General features: G+C 37.5%; 1 protein-coding gene across 15 annotated transcripts in view; it reads left to right on the top strand.

The window, feature by feature from the left end:
• Positions 1 to 15,851, top strand: part of KDM6A (lysine demethylase 6A) — a 151,896-nt gene that overhangs the window by 70,287 nt on the left and 65,758 nt on the right. For all 15 annotated transcript variants that reach the window (XM_042034348.1, XM_042034447.1, XM_042034403.1 and 12 more), the window contains exons 5-6: positions 2,706 to 2,764; positions 10,857 to 10,977. In XM_042034348.1, the coding sequence (XP_041890282.1) occupies positions 2,706 to 2,764; positions 10,857 to 10,977 (180 nt within the window). The remainder of the gene's footprint in view (positions 1 to 2,705; positions 2,765 to 10,856; positions 10,978 to 15,851) is intronic.

The following is a 15,851-nucleotide window of genomic DNA, read 5'->3' as shown; positions in this document are numbered from 1 at the left end:
AAACGGAAAACTGATTTCTTAAGATGGATTGTGTCCCTAGTAAATAGAATCACAGAATCTTATGATTTATAAGAAGGCATTTTGTAGATGAAGATTTGTGTAATGATCACACTTGGTCCTGATCTGCATTAAGCTGTGGTAACATTTCATATTGGCTATTGCCAGTAGGAACTTTGACTGCATGTTGAACTTGATGGTATTCTGCAAAAGCAATGAACTTTATGTGTATCTTGCCTTGAATTATTTGTGGGAGAGTACAGCCATACATTCCTTCCTTCCAGTCCTTGTGAAACTCCCGTCTGTCTTCAAATGCAGTTTAAAAGATACGTTTTAATATTAGTTTATTAGATTGGTTTTAAGATTATCAACAGGCAGTAATAATGGTGATATGTATGGTTAGAGCTATAGCATTTCAGAACAGGTAAATTCATGATTCATACTGACAATTCAGAATTTGCACCTTTACATTTGAAGTGAAGTATTACTGGTACAAATATTAAATCTTGCCCTGTTTTTTATTGAGAAGAGAGCAGCAGTTTAAGATGTTTTTAAGGTCAGTCTCAAAAGACTTAAGGCCAAAGGAGAATGAGGAAAAAAAACGGTAAAACCAGTCACAGAACAAAGGACAGAACAGTAATGGTTTATTTGTAGTGCTGTGAGGACCATCTGAAAGCTTTATGTGAACTTGATAAATAAATTACATTTTGACAAATAGCTTGCATCTTGGTTCTGTTGTGCCTTGAAAGTTGGTTATTGTTAACCCTTAGCATCAAAATATCAGGGAGATTTTTCTGAACCTCTAACTTTCTTGGACTGTGAATTCTAATAGTTTCATAAGAGGAAGTAATTCTTTGCAAATTGAAGAGTTTTTAGTTGTCCAGCATATTTCTGTTTGAATTTTGCAGTGTGGCGATGAAGGATTTTTGTGATCACTGTTAATCTCAATCTCTACAGTGATCGAAACTTGATTGAGATTCAGAATATCAGAGGGGGACACTAGACAGTTTTGTTAAATTCTGTCTTACAGATGAGCTGACCTGAAGACAGTGAAGGCTACTGACATGCTGTATTTTGTAGGCTTCCATGTTGCAGACATGAAAATCTGTCTTACTTATTCATTTAAAATGACTTTCCAGTCAGGGCATTACGTGTGCTCCACTTTTGAGCTTGCCTTCTTCCTGGTCTCTTGCTGCCAGAGCATACTTGGAACGTGGAAACAAGATGGAGTAGGGAATTGGAGATCTTTTGTCTTTATGATGTCGGTGTTGGGCTTTTGTTCAATTAAACAGGAATGTGGGTTTCTGGTAGTATTAAAGTGACCTCTTCTATTGTTTATGCACTTCCCTCTCCACTCCTCCTCTTAACATCTTCCAGTGTTCTGATTGCTGTAGTATCTGGTCAAACCACAGCATTTTCCTGGAAGCTGTCCATTGCTGAAGCTATGATCCAGCTGCCTTCATGAAGGAATCTTTGACATTTCCCCGGTCTTAATTTGCATTTAGAAGATGCAAATGAGGGATAATGAAATTGTCATATTGGATCCTGTTTCTGATGAATGCTGCTCTTTGAATTGTCTTCTGGTTACCAGTTATTTTGTAGGAGAAACTTTGTTAACTTTTATATTTGAATTGGATTGAGGTCATAATTAGGATTCCTTTTGTGGAACTCCTTAGAAATTTGACTTGTTAAGAACTGCATGCAAGTGGCAGAGAGATTATCTTGAAGTGCAGTCTTCAGCAATTGAAATTCCAGCTCTTATCCATGTGTCAGAGCTTTGGGATGTATACCTGGTCTCTCAGAATAAGAATTATATATGAGAAAAGCCTAAAAATATGTCTTAGGCAGCATGTACAATGTCTCCTGTAAATAATGGAATAGTTCTGCTCAATAAAAAACAAATGTGCTATGGCATAACTTTGCAAAAGAAAAAGCAATTTGTTTATTTTTTCTAATTTAGGATATATTTAATAATTATTTGTGGAACTGGATAGTTAAACATTGATTAAATATTGTTAATGATTTCACTTTAGAAGTAAATCATGGTTTATGTGAAAAGAAGATTGAGGGAAAATGGGTTTCCAGGAAGGAAATGGTTTTTCTGGTTTTGGTTTAGTTTTTCCCTTCTGCAAATAGGGGGATAGGAGATAGAAATTGGATTAATGATGAAGAAATATGATTGTCATAGGTTTGAAGTTCATGGTCTGTATTTTTTGGTATTCAGAAAAATGAAATCTCCTTAAGCATATTTTCAGATTCATTTAATTAATGTTCTACATTAGACACTGAAATTAGAGTGTGTAGCTTTGTTTTCTTTTATGTGAGTATAAATTACTGTGACTATGAAATGTTGCTTGGTCATAAATTATTTTTTTCATTATATTAAATTACCAAAGATTTCTACTTCATCATTTCCTTCCCTGCTGTTGTACAAGTAGAACAGAGCACATTGGTTTCTCTGATGTAAAAGTACTTAAATATTGTTGTTACTCTCCAAAATAGCCCCTTTTTTTTGTGACCATGGAGAACCACTTTTTTTTTTTTTTTAAGTGTCTGTGTATCTTTTCATTCCTTCTTTTTGCCTCTTCCTACTCAAGGTGAGTGTTAAATACATTTATCTTATAATGGAAATACAATGTCAAAGGATGGATAAAATATTGGAAACTCACTCTTATCTGGGTTTTAAACATTGTTTCTTTCCTTTACAGAATGCTGCCTTTTTATATGGCCTTGGTTTGGTCTACTTCCATTACAATGCCTTTCAATGGTAAGTTGGAATAAGCTGACAGTGTCAGTATTGTGTGCTGTCCCATCGAAGTGTGATTATTTCATCCTCAGTTCAGTGTGAATGTACAATAGTTCAGTATTGATTTTATTACAGATAGGATGTTTGCAGGTGTTACTGTCCTGAATCACTGTCTGCTTACTGTAACACACTTGGGGCAGCCACAGCAGTGCCTCGAAAAGGAAGGCACTTCCAGGAGAAGAATTTGAGCTCCCTGTAATACAGTTCAGCAGTGGGGATGGAGCAGAAGGACTCAAGAGGCTTTTGGGAATTGTTGTTATTGATAACCTGTGGCCTGGGTTTGTTGGAAAGCCTGTTTACAGAAACCCTGCTTGGAAAAGAGGTGGCAAAGTGGGCTTGTTTACATTTTGCTTGGTAGACAGAAATTTTGACAGAGCTGCATCAGGTGTGGGGTTTGGATGTGAGAAGCAATAGGCTCTCATGGAATCGGGGTGTTTAAATCTGGTGTAAAAACTCAGGGTTAAAACAGTTGTAATTTGTGTCAGGGCTTACGGGATGTAGCAGGGCTTCTGCTGGGTGTGGTGGGGGTTGGTTTTCAGTTGGGGTTTTGGTTTGGCTTTATCAGTGGTGAGAGTGGTAAATGGAATGGACTCAGTCACTGGGGTCCTGTTGAAAGGTCCTCAGACTTTCATTGGTGTTTATTCCTATGGAGATAATTTATGGGGAAGAAGTCAGAAAGCTGCAGTGTTTAGGTCAGTGCTTTTACCACTCAGTGTGGACTGTTAGCACAGTAAGTGTGACTTTACTACTTGATTGATTACTAAAAAGTTCCCTTGTGTTACTGAACTAATCCTGACAGCAGTTACGGATGCAGTGAGGGACCACCGACTGAAGGTTGGGAACAATGGAGCAGGATTTCTCCCCCCACCTCTCCTTAAATTGTTTCTGTGTATCTGTAAGGCAAAAGATTTATGTTTTCCTCAGGATAATGTACATAAACTTTTATTCTTCAGATTAAAATAAGCTGGTTAAATCATGAACTCAAAACATGGATTATTTTATCTTGCAGCTTACTGCTTGCTTTATTGATAGTGGTGAAATGAATGCCATGTGCTAACAATTATATTGCATTCTAATTATCAAGAAAAGAATAGAAAAGTTTTCAGAAATCCTGAGAATCCACTGTTTCTTAAGATTGTGATGAGTCTTGGTTGAATTTTACCAAGTTTCAGAACATTCTAGTTGTTATGCAATCTTGTCTTCATCCTTCAGCATTCAAAAGTATTTTGTGCACCATTTCTTACAAGCTGTATCTTGTTATAGTTTGCACTGTGAAAATGGTAGATAAACTGTAAGATAAATAAGACAAAGCAGTTAGATTTAGAGTAATTAATTTTTGAAAAGCCACCTGTTCAACATAAATTTTTGCCATCAGCAGATCATGCTATTTAGTATTAATAAATTAGGGCTTTGAATTAATTCAGATTTTTCTTCACTTGTTGACAACATGAGTGTAAGCTGATGCCCTAACTTACAGAACTGCACACAGAGCTTATGTTAAGGTTGAGTAGAATAATTGTATTTTCCATTTCATTCATGCAACAAAGTTATGTATAGTGTGGTGCTAAGGACATTGTGTATCATTAAAATATTGCATACAGTTTTTAAAGGACAAAAATCTAATGTAGGTAAAAACTTACTTGTTAGCAATTCTGAATTTTAATCACTTTGAGTGCTTTTCTTCCCCCTTTTCTGTGATTTCTTGGGTAAAAGAGCAGAGGGATGTGGGTTGTTGGTGTTTAGGTGTGACAAGATCACAATCAACTTTGAGATTATAGCCAGCCATTTACAATAGGTGTTCTTCTTTGAAGACTTTAATCCTCCACAGAACTCCAGCAGATTGCCAGGAGAATCTTCTTTCAGAGTGAAATGCTAATCTGTCTTCCTGCTGCATTTATTCCATCTGTTTATGGTCATAGGGGACACAGATCTTTATATTTCTAGCAGGCAGAGAAGACCTCAAGACTTTTTAAGGTGGTTTAGTTACCCTGCTTCATCCATGAACTGAGTTTTTTTCCAACACCACCATTTTAGATATTCAGAGATTTTAACAAGAGGGAAGTACATAGTCCTCCTAAAAGGAAGGGGTAAGAAGTGCTTGAGTTTTTTTCACGTCTCATATAAACAGGGATAATAAAAAAGGCAAGTGGGAATGAGATCAGCTTTAGAATTCTTGTTCATATACTTTACACTATTTTTAAAGTTTTCCAGCTTTCATGAAAAGATGTGTTGGATTGGCTCCAAGACACATAATGCAGCTCACTGTAATTTAATATTGTACACATTTTTATATACTAGAACAGCATTGCAGCATTATTTTAAGTACAAATCTTAGCTGTTACATTATTTTATGTTGGGGATTTTGTTTTACTGTTCATGTAAGAATTAAAAGTCCTCAACATATATACAAGTGTTGCAATAGTGTTGTCAGACCAAACCTATTTCACACAATTATTATAGTAAGGTGTGCCATAAGGGATCACCTCCATAAGTTGAGTCGAGCACAGTAAAACAGATCTTATGGATTTGAAATTTTGATACTCCCTTCTTTTACACCATTTGTCATGAAGCAGTAACTGGTTGGTTCATTTTCACTGTTGTTTCCCTGTTTCTGAGTTAGAGTAGAAAACCAGTAGAATGAGATATTCACATAACTTGAGTAATTTCATGCCCTCTGTAGTTGTCTCTTAGATTGTACATTAAAGAATTTCAGTAGTTAGTCCAAGGCTACCCTTCATTTCTGTGCAATACCTGCACCCAGCTGTAGTGGCTTGGATACCAGATTTTCTCTTCACTTCAGTGAGGATTCTGAGCCTGACTGGTTTATCATCTGGTGATTCCACTGACTTCCATCAAGATGAAAAGATGGAGCCCAGGCTCTGACATTGTGTCCTGAACACCCTGTGGATCCCAGTGTACCAACTGTGGTGCTCCAAGGCCAGCTTGCAGCGTTTGCAGTGGTGTTGCAAATTGCTGGACAGTGTCAGTGAGAAAGCCACTGGGTTCCTCAGAAACACCTGACAGGAGACAGAGGTCACTCACCTCTCTTGCTCCATTTGGGCTCTTTGTCCTGAGGCTACTCAGTCTAGGGATTCCTTACCAGCTGTAGAAGTTGAGTGTTCCAGAAAACTCAATCCTTTAGCATTGACCCTGAAAAAAGCCAAAGACCTTCAAGAGATGATCCAGACTCTTTTCCTCACCTCCATCATGAGTAAAGACTGCCTGGGGAAAATCCATCATCCCTGAGTGGAACTCCCTGACCCTTCTACTCCCTGATCCTTCCCAAAGCAGAAGCACTGTCATCATCTGTTCAACCTCTAGTTATAAAGATACCTAGAACCACCATCTCTGCTTCTGACTGGGTTGCTCCACACAAAAAGTCAAGTGTGTAGTGGGATGTGTAGGAATGAACACTGCCAAGTGGAGACCTCTAAGAATTTAAACACACAGTCTGTAGATACTGCTTTGTCAAATATTTCTCAGGTTTCCAGTGGCTGGGTCTATATATATGTATTTTTCAGGTATATAAAATGGGAATATACATGTAGAGTACATGTGCTCCTAGTAATTAACCAGTAATGAAGTGGGCAGTTAACTTTCTTTTTGTCATCATATCTTGCTGTGATTGCACAGCAAACTAGTCTTGGACTGATGAAAACTCTGCTAATGCTAGGAAAAAAAACTACTCCCAGCTGCTGTTCTAGAGAAATGTTTAAAGACTTTGCTGCTCAAAATATTTTGCCATTCAACTGTTGCAGTCCTATGGACAGAAGAGTTGTAGCTAAAGACTCTAAAAGTGTTTCATAAACTACAGTGTCCTGACTACTGCTGTGTATGTACATTTTGTTTATGTTCAAACTGTGATTCTGAGTTTCACATAGAAATTTGTCCATCATAGCCTCACATCACTTTCAGAAGTGAGGCTGTGAAGTGATGTGAGGCTTAGAATAGGTGGTCAGAAAATTGAAAGAGGGTAAGAATAAGAAAAAGAAAGTTTCACTCCAGCTGCATCAGGTGACATATTAGAATAATGTTGGGTTCTTTCGTTTTGTACAGTCATTCTGATTTTCATGGGTTTTGTTTGAAACGAACAAAAGTGATAACTTCTGAATAGTTAAATTGATGCTCTTTTATTACATTCTTTTGCCTAGTAAAAAGCTGATTTTATTCACAGTCTATTCAAGCAAAACCATCCAATAAAAGTCTTATGAGAATTCACTAAATGTTTAATATAATCATCTATTAATTATTATTCACCTGGTTTCTTCACTTTCATAATGGTAGGCATTGTTGTATAGATTAGTGGGTGGGACAATAGCTGCAGTATTGATTCTGGCAGTCTTGATTTGGAGATGTCATTTTTATTTTTCCTGAATTGCTGTAGCAGTGCTGTGTAAAATAAAAGTCCAGAGGTGCTTTTCATCCTCTGTAGTGCCTGTTTTCCAGTCCTGCTTTCCCATTTTGTTGAGAGTTAGAATAGCCTTTCCTGCCTGTTAAGAGAAATGCCCTCATTCTTGGAGAAGATCCTTATTTAATTTTAATAAATTCTAGTAGACTCAACCAGAGTCGTGTCTCACCATGCAGGTGTCAGTATCATCAGAGAACAAAAGGAAAGTTGTCTCTTGCAGAATTCAGATGACTGTCATTTATTTCCACAGTGTGAGAGCTCCTGGCCTTTCATTTGATAATTTTTCCTTTGGACTGGTGTGTGTTTAGTCTGCTGAAGGAGTGAGATGAGAAGTTCTGTCTGTGCATGAGGGGCAGTTAATTAGTGGTGGAGACTCACAACTGACGCGGGGAAGGCTCTGTGCCATCATCCCTGAAGGAAGCTGTTGGACTCATCCAGCTGTTGGGCTGTATCTGCACTTCTGGTTTTGGTCAAGCCATACAAGAGCTTTGAGGGAAAACATCTGGGTAATTTGGATGCCTTGGATCCTCTAGACCCACATCTTTCTGGGTGTAGGGTTGGACAGAGAACAGAAATGGAGTTAGAGATGTTTGAGAGTAAACTGAGATCTATACAAGAGTCAAGTGACTCCTCCTGCTGTGTCTGGAAGGCCCAACTCTGAAATGGGTGTCAGTGCTGCTGCAGATGTTCTCCTGTTTGATAGTAAGGGAATGAGTCTGGACCTCTGGGCATGGCAGTGGAAAGCAGGCAGAGGATTTTGCTGTAGTCCATGTTCTTGGTGTGTCCTGTAATGTGAGCACGTTGCTATTTTATTTAAATGTTTCCTGCAGGCAAAATTACATCAATACTAATTCAGCTGTGATGTAAAATTGCTTGTCTGTCTGTAAGAGTTAATAAATAAATACCTTTTCAGAGCTTGAGTATTTTATTCTGTAAAAACTCTACTGAGTATTTAAATGAGGCTATAAGTTATTGAATTAGACATGAGTACCTACCAATGGTAAAAACTGTTCAAAATGCTGTTTCAGATCACTTCATTGGGGAAATTTTGATGATGCCCCTTATCGCAGTGGTGGAAGTAATTTCTATTTGTTATTAGTCATGCTTGTCATCCTGGAAGAACTACAAATTGTAAAACCAATATGGAATTATTAGAGTTAAGTAGAAGGTAAAATTTGATTTTTTACTTAGTTTAGTCTGCACAGAGATAAACCTTACACAAAGCTTGGAGGAGTTTCTGTGCTAAATGTGACACAGTCTTCCATGTTGTCCACTGATGATAATTTACTGGTTTTTAAGTGCTGTGCTCCTCTGAAAGACTGGGGTAGGCAACATTCTTGGTTTTTTGAATAAAAGACAGTATACATTCAAACTAAATTTCGAAACTGTCCTTGAAAGCTTTTTGTTATACTTGTGGCTTTGTTTAACTCCACTGCTCAACTGTGGCAATGAAAAACATTTCCAGTTCTGTAAGCAAGAGACAACAGAAGTATTTTTGTCACTCTCAGATTCTCTTAAGCTTTTTTAGAAATCCACTTTTTGATGATCTTTTCAATGGGGATGTGACATAGGGGAAATATGGAAATACTGTTTTCTGACCAAGGATAGCTAAATAAGAACATTAAGTTTACAGAGTGTCTGTTAGCGTGGTTGCACTCTGTGATGTGCTGTGGAACTGCTGTCTTTATTCCTGATTTTTGTCTTCTCTTTGATTGGAATCATAGACAGTGGTTTTCTCCTTTTTTGGGATATTGTCTTTAAACAAGATACGAGTAATGGATTTTCAATACCAGTGGCTAACATACCTAGTGTCCATTTTAGAGTTAAGACAAGAAATGCAAATACACAGTAATAGGATCTATCTTCTGGCATAGCAAAAGCCTAGCTTAAAATATGTGCTGATATTTAGTGGTCAGTCCAGTCTTTGGCTTTTCAGTTTGATCACTGTTTTTGTAGATGATGAAGATGAACATACTGTTATGAGACAGGGATCTTTGTTTGTTATGAATTCAGTGTAGATACAAGGTGTGTGACTTAGCACCATCACCATAGGATTCCAGGGAAGTTTAGATGAGATGTGAGAGAGCTTAGCTCAGGTGCAGGTTTGTCCCTTCAGCGCTTCACTTGCTCATTTTCCATGTGTTGGCAGAAAAGTAGGGTACTGGGTAAGGCAAGCCTTTCTGAAGGATTGTAATAGAGGAAGCATCAGTTCCACAATAAAAATTTAATACTTTTTTTAAGCCTATCTGCTCTTAAGTTCTGTTTAAAGAAGTCAAATAATGCTTTAGGTACATACAGTTGTTGCATTGTCTAGAGGAAGTTCTGTGCCTTTGGTTTACTTTGCCCTTGATGAGACAAAAGCCTGTAAGAATTTTAGAGCAGAAGTTGTTTTGCTGAAGGATTCAAAAATGATAATTTATGTGTGTTGTGAGTAAAAGTCTGTGAAAAATATTTGTTGAATTTTGCACTGCATCTGCTAACCTTTTGTCCCTCTAAATAATACTGCACTTTGAGAGTAGGAATTAAATCAATGTGCCTAAAAAGTGTAATTTTAAGCACTGTAGTTAATCCCTGTCCCACGTCCCTCTGCTGCTTGCTCCACAGCGGGTCCAGTTCTTGCTGGACTGCCCTGTCACCTGGCCACTTGGTGTCAACCTGTGGGGTTTCCTGGGACAGCAGATAGGACTGTGCTCCCTGGCCTAGGGGCTCAAATCTACCCTCAGTGAGGCTGGTTCTTCCTGTTGCTCTTGTTGTGTGACCAGTGGTATATGGGAAGGGATTTTGTCTCAATCTGTCATTGGATTTCAGGCAACAATGACTCTTAGCTTCCTTCTTAATTCCTCTGTGACTTTAATTCTATTATCTTTTAGTTGCATTTCAGCTGTCCTAGTTTTATGCAGTGGCCTGAGAGGCAAAACAGTCCTGTTTAGAGTCTTCTATGTTTCTGCTCCAAGGTGGAGTTGTTAGATGGCATTTCTGTTTTATCTGGTACAGTGCCATCATGGACAGGGACAAGTGAGAGAGGATTTGAAGGTAAGGAAATAGAATCAGAGCTGTCTTCACACATCATGGGAATATGAAAGAAAGTTACTGCATGAGGAGATGGCAGGCTTTTATATCTCCATTTGGAAGTAATGGAGCAACTGGTATTATTTGAGTCCTTGCATGGCACTGGTGCTAGGAAAGGGAGTAGAAAGAGGAAAAAGGACCAAGTAGGTGCAGTGGGAGAAGATGTGTGTGATCTATCCAAGGCCTTCTGTTCTGCTGTCCTCGGGGGGTCTGCTCTGCTGGAATCGAAAGCAACCTGGCTGTTCTTAGTGAAGTTGCACTAATTTTGTAACTAATTTGTGAGTCATCTTTTCTGAAATATCAGATATGTTAGTGTACTTCATGCAGCAAATTAGTTTCTCTAAATTAATAGAAAAGATTAGACTTTCAAATACACCAGGATATCTAGAGTTCATAATTACCCAATCGTTGAAGAATCAAAAGCCATTCACCAAAAACGTTACGTGTAAACCATTATTTTAATATGTTCTTCTGTAACAGTGCTTTTTGATCCACTTTGTTAGCCATATAAAAAACATTGATTATAAAGTAATAGTTCAGTAAAAAATAATTTTTTAATCTGTGTTTTTCTTTCAGGGCAATTAAAGCATTTCAGGAGGCGCTTTATGTTGATCCCAGCTTTTGTCGAGCCAAGGAAATTCATTTGCGACTTGGGCTTATGTTCAAAGTGAACACAGACTATGAGTCTAGTTTAAAGGTAGGTTTAAGTCCTTTCAAATTGAATTAACATTCTTTACAAGTCATGTGTTGCATCTTAAAGCTGCAAGGAATGCATAAGCACAGAGCAGTCACAGAACACCTGCTATAGAAATAGGAGTGCTTTAGTGTGAAGTGTCCTAGTCTAAACAGAATGAGGATAGGTTTGAGGTGTGTGAGATGCTACATTCCAGATCAAAAATTCGGTGTAGGGCTCTTGGTAAAATAATGAACTTTGGGAGAGACTGAGGTTGTACCTAAAGCTGAAGGGGAAAAAAAAAAAAAACCAGCAGTTTGGATTATTTTATATTTTATTTTTATATTTCTGGTTTTTTCCCTCTAGCTTCCTTGTTGTAAACTGGAAGTTCTTGGAATTAGTAAACTAGAAAGTTTTTATGCAAAATAATGTCATTTTTTAACATAATTGTTACTTTTCTAGCAGTTAATTATTCATTCATGTCCTGGCTTGAGAGTCAGCTTCTAAGGCAACAGTTTCTGGCTAATCAGTTGGAAACGATTCGTGGTAATACAGCACTTTGTTTCTTCCGTACTTCTTCATATTCCTTACTACTTACATTCTTTTCTGGTCTCTGATTGTAATCTGTCATTTTATCTCCCTCCACTCAACACATTGGCCCATGTTTTTCCTCTTTCCATTTTCTACTTTACCCATATGTCCTTTCCTTCCTGGCCTCTAAATTTAGCTGTTATGTGTCTTGGAAAAAGGAAGTATTCTTTTAATGGTGTTGCGTGTGGTGGGAAACACACTTGCAGGACTGAGAATTTTGTAATTAAGTGTAATTTATAAACACATTTCTGCGTATTAATCTTTCCTAAAAATTACTGGAAATAATAAGTGTTTTGTTTTCAAGACTCTTACTGCTTCCTTTTCTTGGCAGATTGTTTTCTTGGGTTGTCAGAATCACATTGTTCAAGATGGGAAAGAGTAGAATGTTGCTCTCAATTTTTCCTTTCAGTATTTGTGATAGAGGGAAGCAGTTCTCTCCCCAGGTTTCCCTTTTCATCCAGAGTCCAAGGTTTCACCTACAGAAACAGGTGGAGTTGGAAATCGTGTAAAGGAGTAGAAAAGATTCCATGCAATGAATGGTGAAAGAGAGCAAGGAGAGGTAGAGGTAGATCACTGTTGAGAAAGGGATTATGTGTGAGCTTGGGTGATCCTATTTCCTTGTAGTTTGGCACAGATTTGGTATTTCGTGGTATAAAAGAAGTGCTGAGTATGTTTTTGGTTTTATTTTTAAAGAAGTTGGGACAAAACAAGATAAAATTTACAAGGAGGTGGTCATCTTGTAATCAAGTAGTAGAAGAAACTCAATGATCCTAAAGGTCTTTCCCAACCTAGTTGATTTTAATTTTATGATTTTAGTTCCTGATATAAATTGATCAAGAAATAGATAACATTTTTCTTCTGTGCCATAAAATATACAATTCTGTCAGTGAATCAGGTATTTAAATAAATAGTATGGTAACTCAGTCTAAATCATTTCTTGTGTTTGATGTTCACAACTTTGCAAAACAAATCAGTCACTATGAGGATTTTGAGTATACCAAACTTCAAGTTTTCAAAACACAAGCTACAAATGGGAAAAACACAGAAATAGTATTTTGAAAACAGAAAGAAATTAATCTTTTTTAATGCAAAGTTATCATGATTCCAGTGCTTTTATGTGGCATGTGGTTAAGTCACTTTAAGAAAACAAATGGCCACAACAAAAGCAGGTTACCCTGCAGCAGAGGGATGCTCTTCAAAGGATGGTGAAACAGGATCGGTGTCTGCATTAAAGATGGTTTCATGTTTTTCTTAAAGCAATATAACTGCAGGTTGTTCCTAGAAGTTTGTCTCCTTTTCCACCTTGCAGTCTTGATTACATCATTCAGCACCTTCAGCCACATTGAATTGAGTGATTTTTCATTTTTTTGCATTTCCCCATTTGCAGACTAGGGTGGATGAGAAATCTGAGCCAGCTGAGCTTGAGATTGCCCAGTTGGTACATCCAGTGCAAGGCTGATGGAATGGGAAGGAGGGGATAGAGCTGTCTTACCCCTCTGGTTCAAAGTGTAATGAGAAACTGCTCTGGAATTACCAACTGAGATACCTGAAGCAGAGTTTCTGGTTTGCTTCCTTAGCTACGGAGGTTGCAATCCTTAGTAAAGAATAACAGGAACAAAAGAAAAGATCCAGTGGAACAATCCACTCGGTCTCAAGCACTTGAGCTGTTTCCAGGTCAGTGTAGCTGTGGATTTAAGGTACAGTCCAAAGACACCTACTTTGCTTGAAAACAAAGTATTACTGATTGAAACTTACCAGTTTATACATAACAATGTGTCAATTGAGATGACTAGAACAGAACTGTAGCTTCTTTAAAAGCCAATCTGACTGTGATTTTAAAAAAATCACATTGTAAACCAGAACTCTGAGTGACAGGAGTATTAGAGGCAAGTCAGAAAATGCTTCCTTAGCGAAGAGAACGAAGTGAAATGCTGGTGCACTGGTTATGCTCAAGCATGGGGAGAGTAAAATGGGGAAGGGATGTGAGGAAAGAGTGTGAAAGATGGGAAAGACAATGTCTGTCTCGTCCTCTTGAGACACAGAGTATCTCATCTTTGAACAAAAGAAAGATAAGAAACCCAAAACAATGAGAAGACAAAGTTGTCTTGTGCCTTCTTTGGTTTTATGGACCTTTTAAAAAAGATCCAGGATTTTAGAGGGTAATTTTTGGGGGTTGGGATCCAGCCTGCTAGTGGCTGGCCTCGAGCACAGACCCTTTCTTTCCCTGGGGCTCTTTGCCCAGTTTGAGCTCGCTGTTCACACCGAGGCAGAAAGTGGAAGTAACTTTTCATCTGGTATTTGCTTGTGACTGCTCTGGATTTCACAGATTGTACCAATGTTGCATTAAAGTACTTCAAAATATCATAATGTTTTTGATGGTATTTAAACATTCATGTTAAGTCTGTAATTGCTAAGAATAAACCATTGCCAACAGATGAGTCATTGTCAGTAAGAGTCATTGTCAGTAAGAGTCTTCAGTCAAAGGGGGAAGATGGGAGTCTGAAGGTCATATATTCCATGTTTTTCACAATTTTAGAGCATTAACATAAATCATCTGTATTTTATGTAAGCAATTTAAGCACAAAATTAATTTTTACTATTTTAAGATGTTGATGATCAAGATAATTGCTAGAGTGCTGTTTAACAAGCATAAAATCAACTCCCAGTGTTTTTTCAAAATCAATTACTGGTTTTGCCTGTTCTGCAGTTAAGACTTGCAAATTACTATGAGAACCCTTGACTTTCTCTGTTACCCATTGCCATAAGCTCTTGCAACACCAGTGCTGTTGAAAATTACTTGGCCTTCAGGCTTACATTAAGGAAACAAAAAAGTATCCCTTCTGGTTGAAAAGAGAATGGTCCTTGTGTAACCTGACAGATGGGGCAGTGTTACCTTCAGAGGCAAGACGTGAAAGCTGAATTTGCCCTATTCATCAGAAAAGTACAATTAATTCCAAAATGAGCTGGCAGTGACTTGGAGGGATGGATTTTTTTTTTTTAATTGATGACTGTAGCAACAACATGCTACTAAGGTTTACCTCACAGTCCAACTTTTTCACAGTTTACTACATCCTGCTGCTCCTTTCCTGTTCACCATTTCCTACAAATGACACAAGGAATACTGTGTTCAGTGGTGGTAGGTGTGGTGGCACTGTGATAATCTGAAAGGGAAATAAAGCAAGATCTCTAGGAATATAATGTATCTTTTTATTCATTGGATAGATGTAGTTGGAAAAAACATTCATACTTCTGAGTACGTGCCACATTATTTCTGGCATGTCACTCTCTGTCCTGGTCATTTTCCTATTTATTGAATATATTTTTTCAGTTTTGGCCTCCATCTTTGGCATAGTGTATGTAATCATCTTGTCTTACATGTGTGTCTCAGTTGTTCTCTGAAGTATTACTGAATCTTAAACAATTTCTAGCAAATATGTGGGAATTAAAGATTACAAAGAGCATTTCCTAGGACATTCCCCTATGACATACTGCTCCAGAGCCTTTTGAGATCTGGGAGCTGAGCACCAAGTGACAGCTATGGGAAGCCAGTCTCCCTTCTGGTGCTCATCCTGCTTGGTGTCATTGAGGTCTTGTAGCGTTTTTGGTGGGGAATTAGAGCCATGATCCTGAAAGCCCTTTGAATACAGAATTCATACTTACAGGGAAAAAAGAAATCTTTGTTTTTTATATTTATTAGATTGATAACATTGAAGGAACAGTGGGGGCCAGAGGGCAGATTTTCTGAGGATTTGGTTTTATGAGGGGAAGCTTTGTTTGCTTTTGTTTGGAGATTTGTGGTGGGGGGGGGATTGTGTGGTTTTTGTTGGATTTTGTTTGGTTTTTGGGTTGTTTTTTTTTTAATGTAGGAATGCTGGACATCAGCAGCTTGGTTTATAGCAACCAAAGCAATGTTTTGCTTTGGGAATTTTACTTGGTTTTATTACAGGTGCACCCTGTACCCAGTAACAAAACTGTTAGAAGAATGAGAACTAAATTTCTCATGTTACCAATTATCTGCCTTTTAGTAGAAATACTGTCTTTCACTTACAGAATTTTTTCCTACTTCTTTACACACAAAACAGTTATTCTAGTAGTTTGCTTTAGGCTTATGCTTTCATCTTGCCCGTAAATCATCAATTTAAATATAATTTTAATTTTTTAATTATTCTTCTAAAGATTCTCATTTTTTCATAATGTTAAGACATGCTGCTTATATTAGGATAAGAAAAAGGCTACAAAAGAATTAAAATTTATTGGGAAAACATGCATGAATTTTATGAATATGCATGAAATATAAAGAAATTAAA

Source organism: Corvus kubaryi, unplaced genomic scaffold (assembly GCF_017639235.1).
Source record: "Corvus kubaryi isolate FWS band 111438036 unplaced genomic scaffold, C.kubaryi_AGA036_p1.0 133, whole genome shotgun sequence".
NCBI classification, from domain to species: domain Eukaryota; kingdom Metazoa; phylum Chordata; class Aves; order Passeriformes; family Corvidae; genus Corvus; species Corvus kubaryi.
The sequence above is the reverse complement of the archived record's forward strand: the minus strand, read 5'-3'. Positions and strand labels throughout refer to the sequence as shown.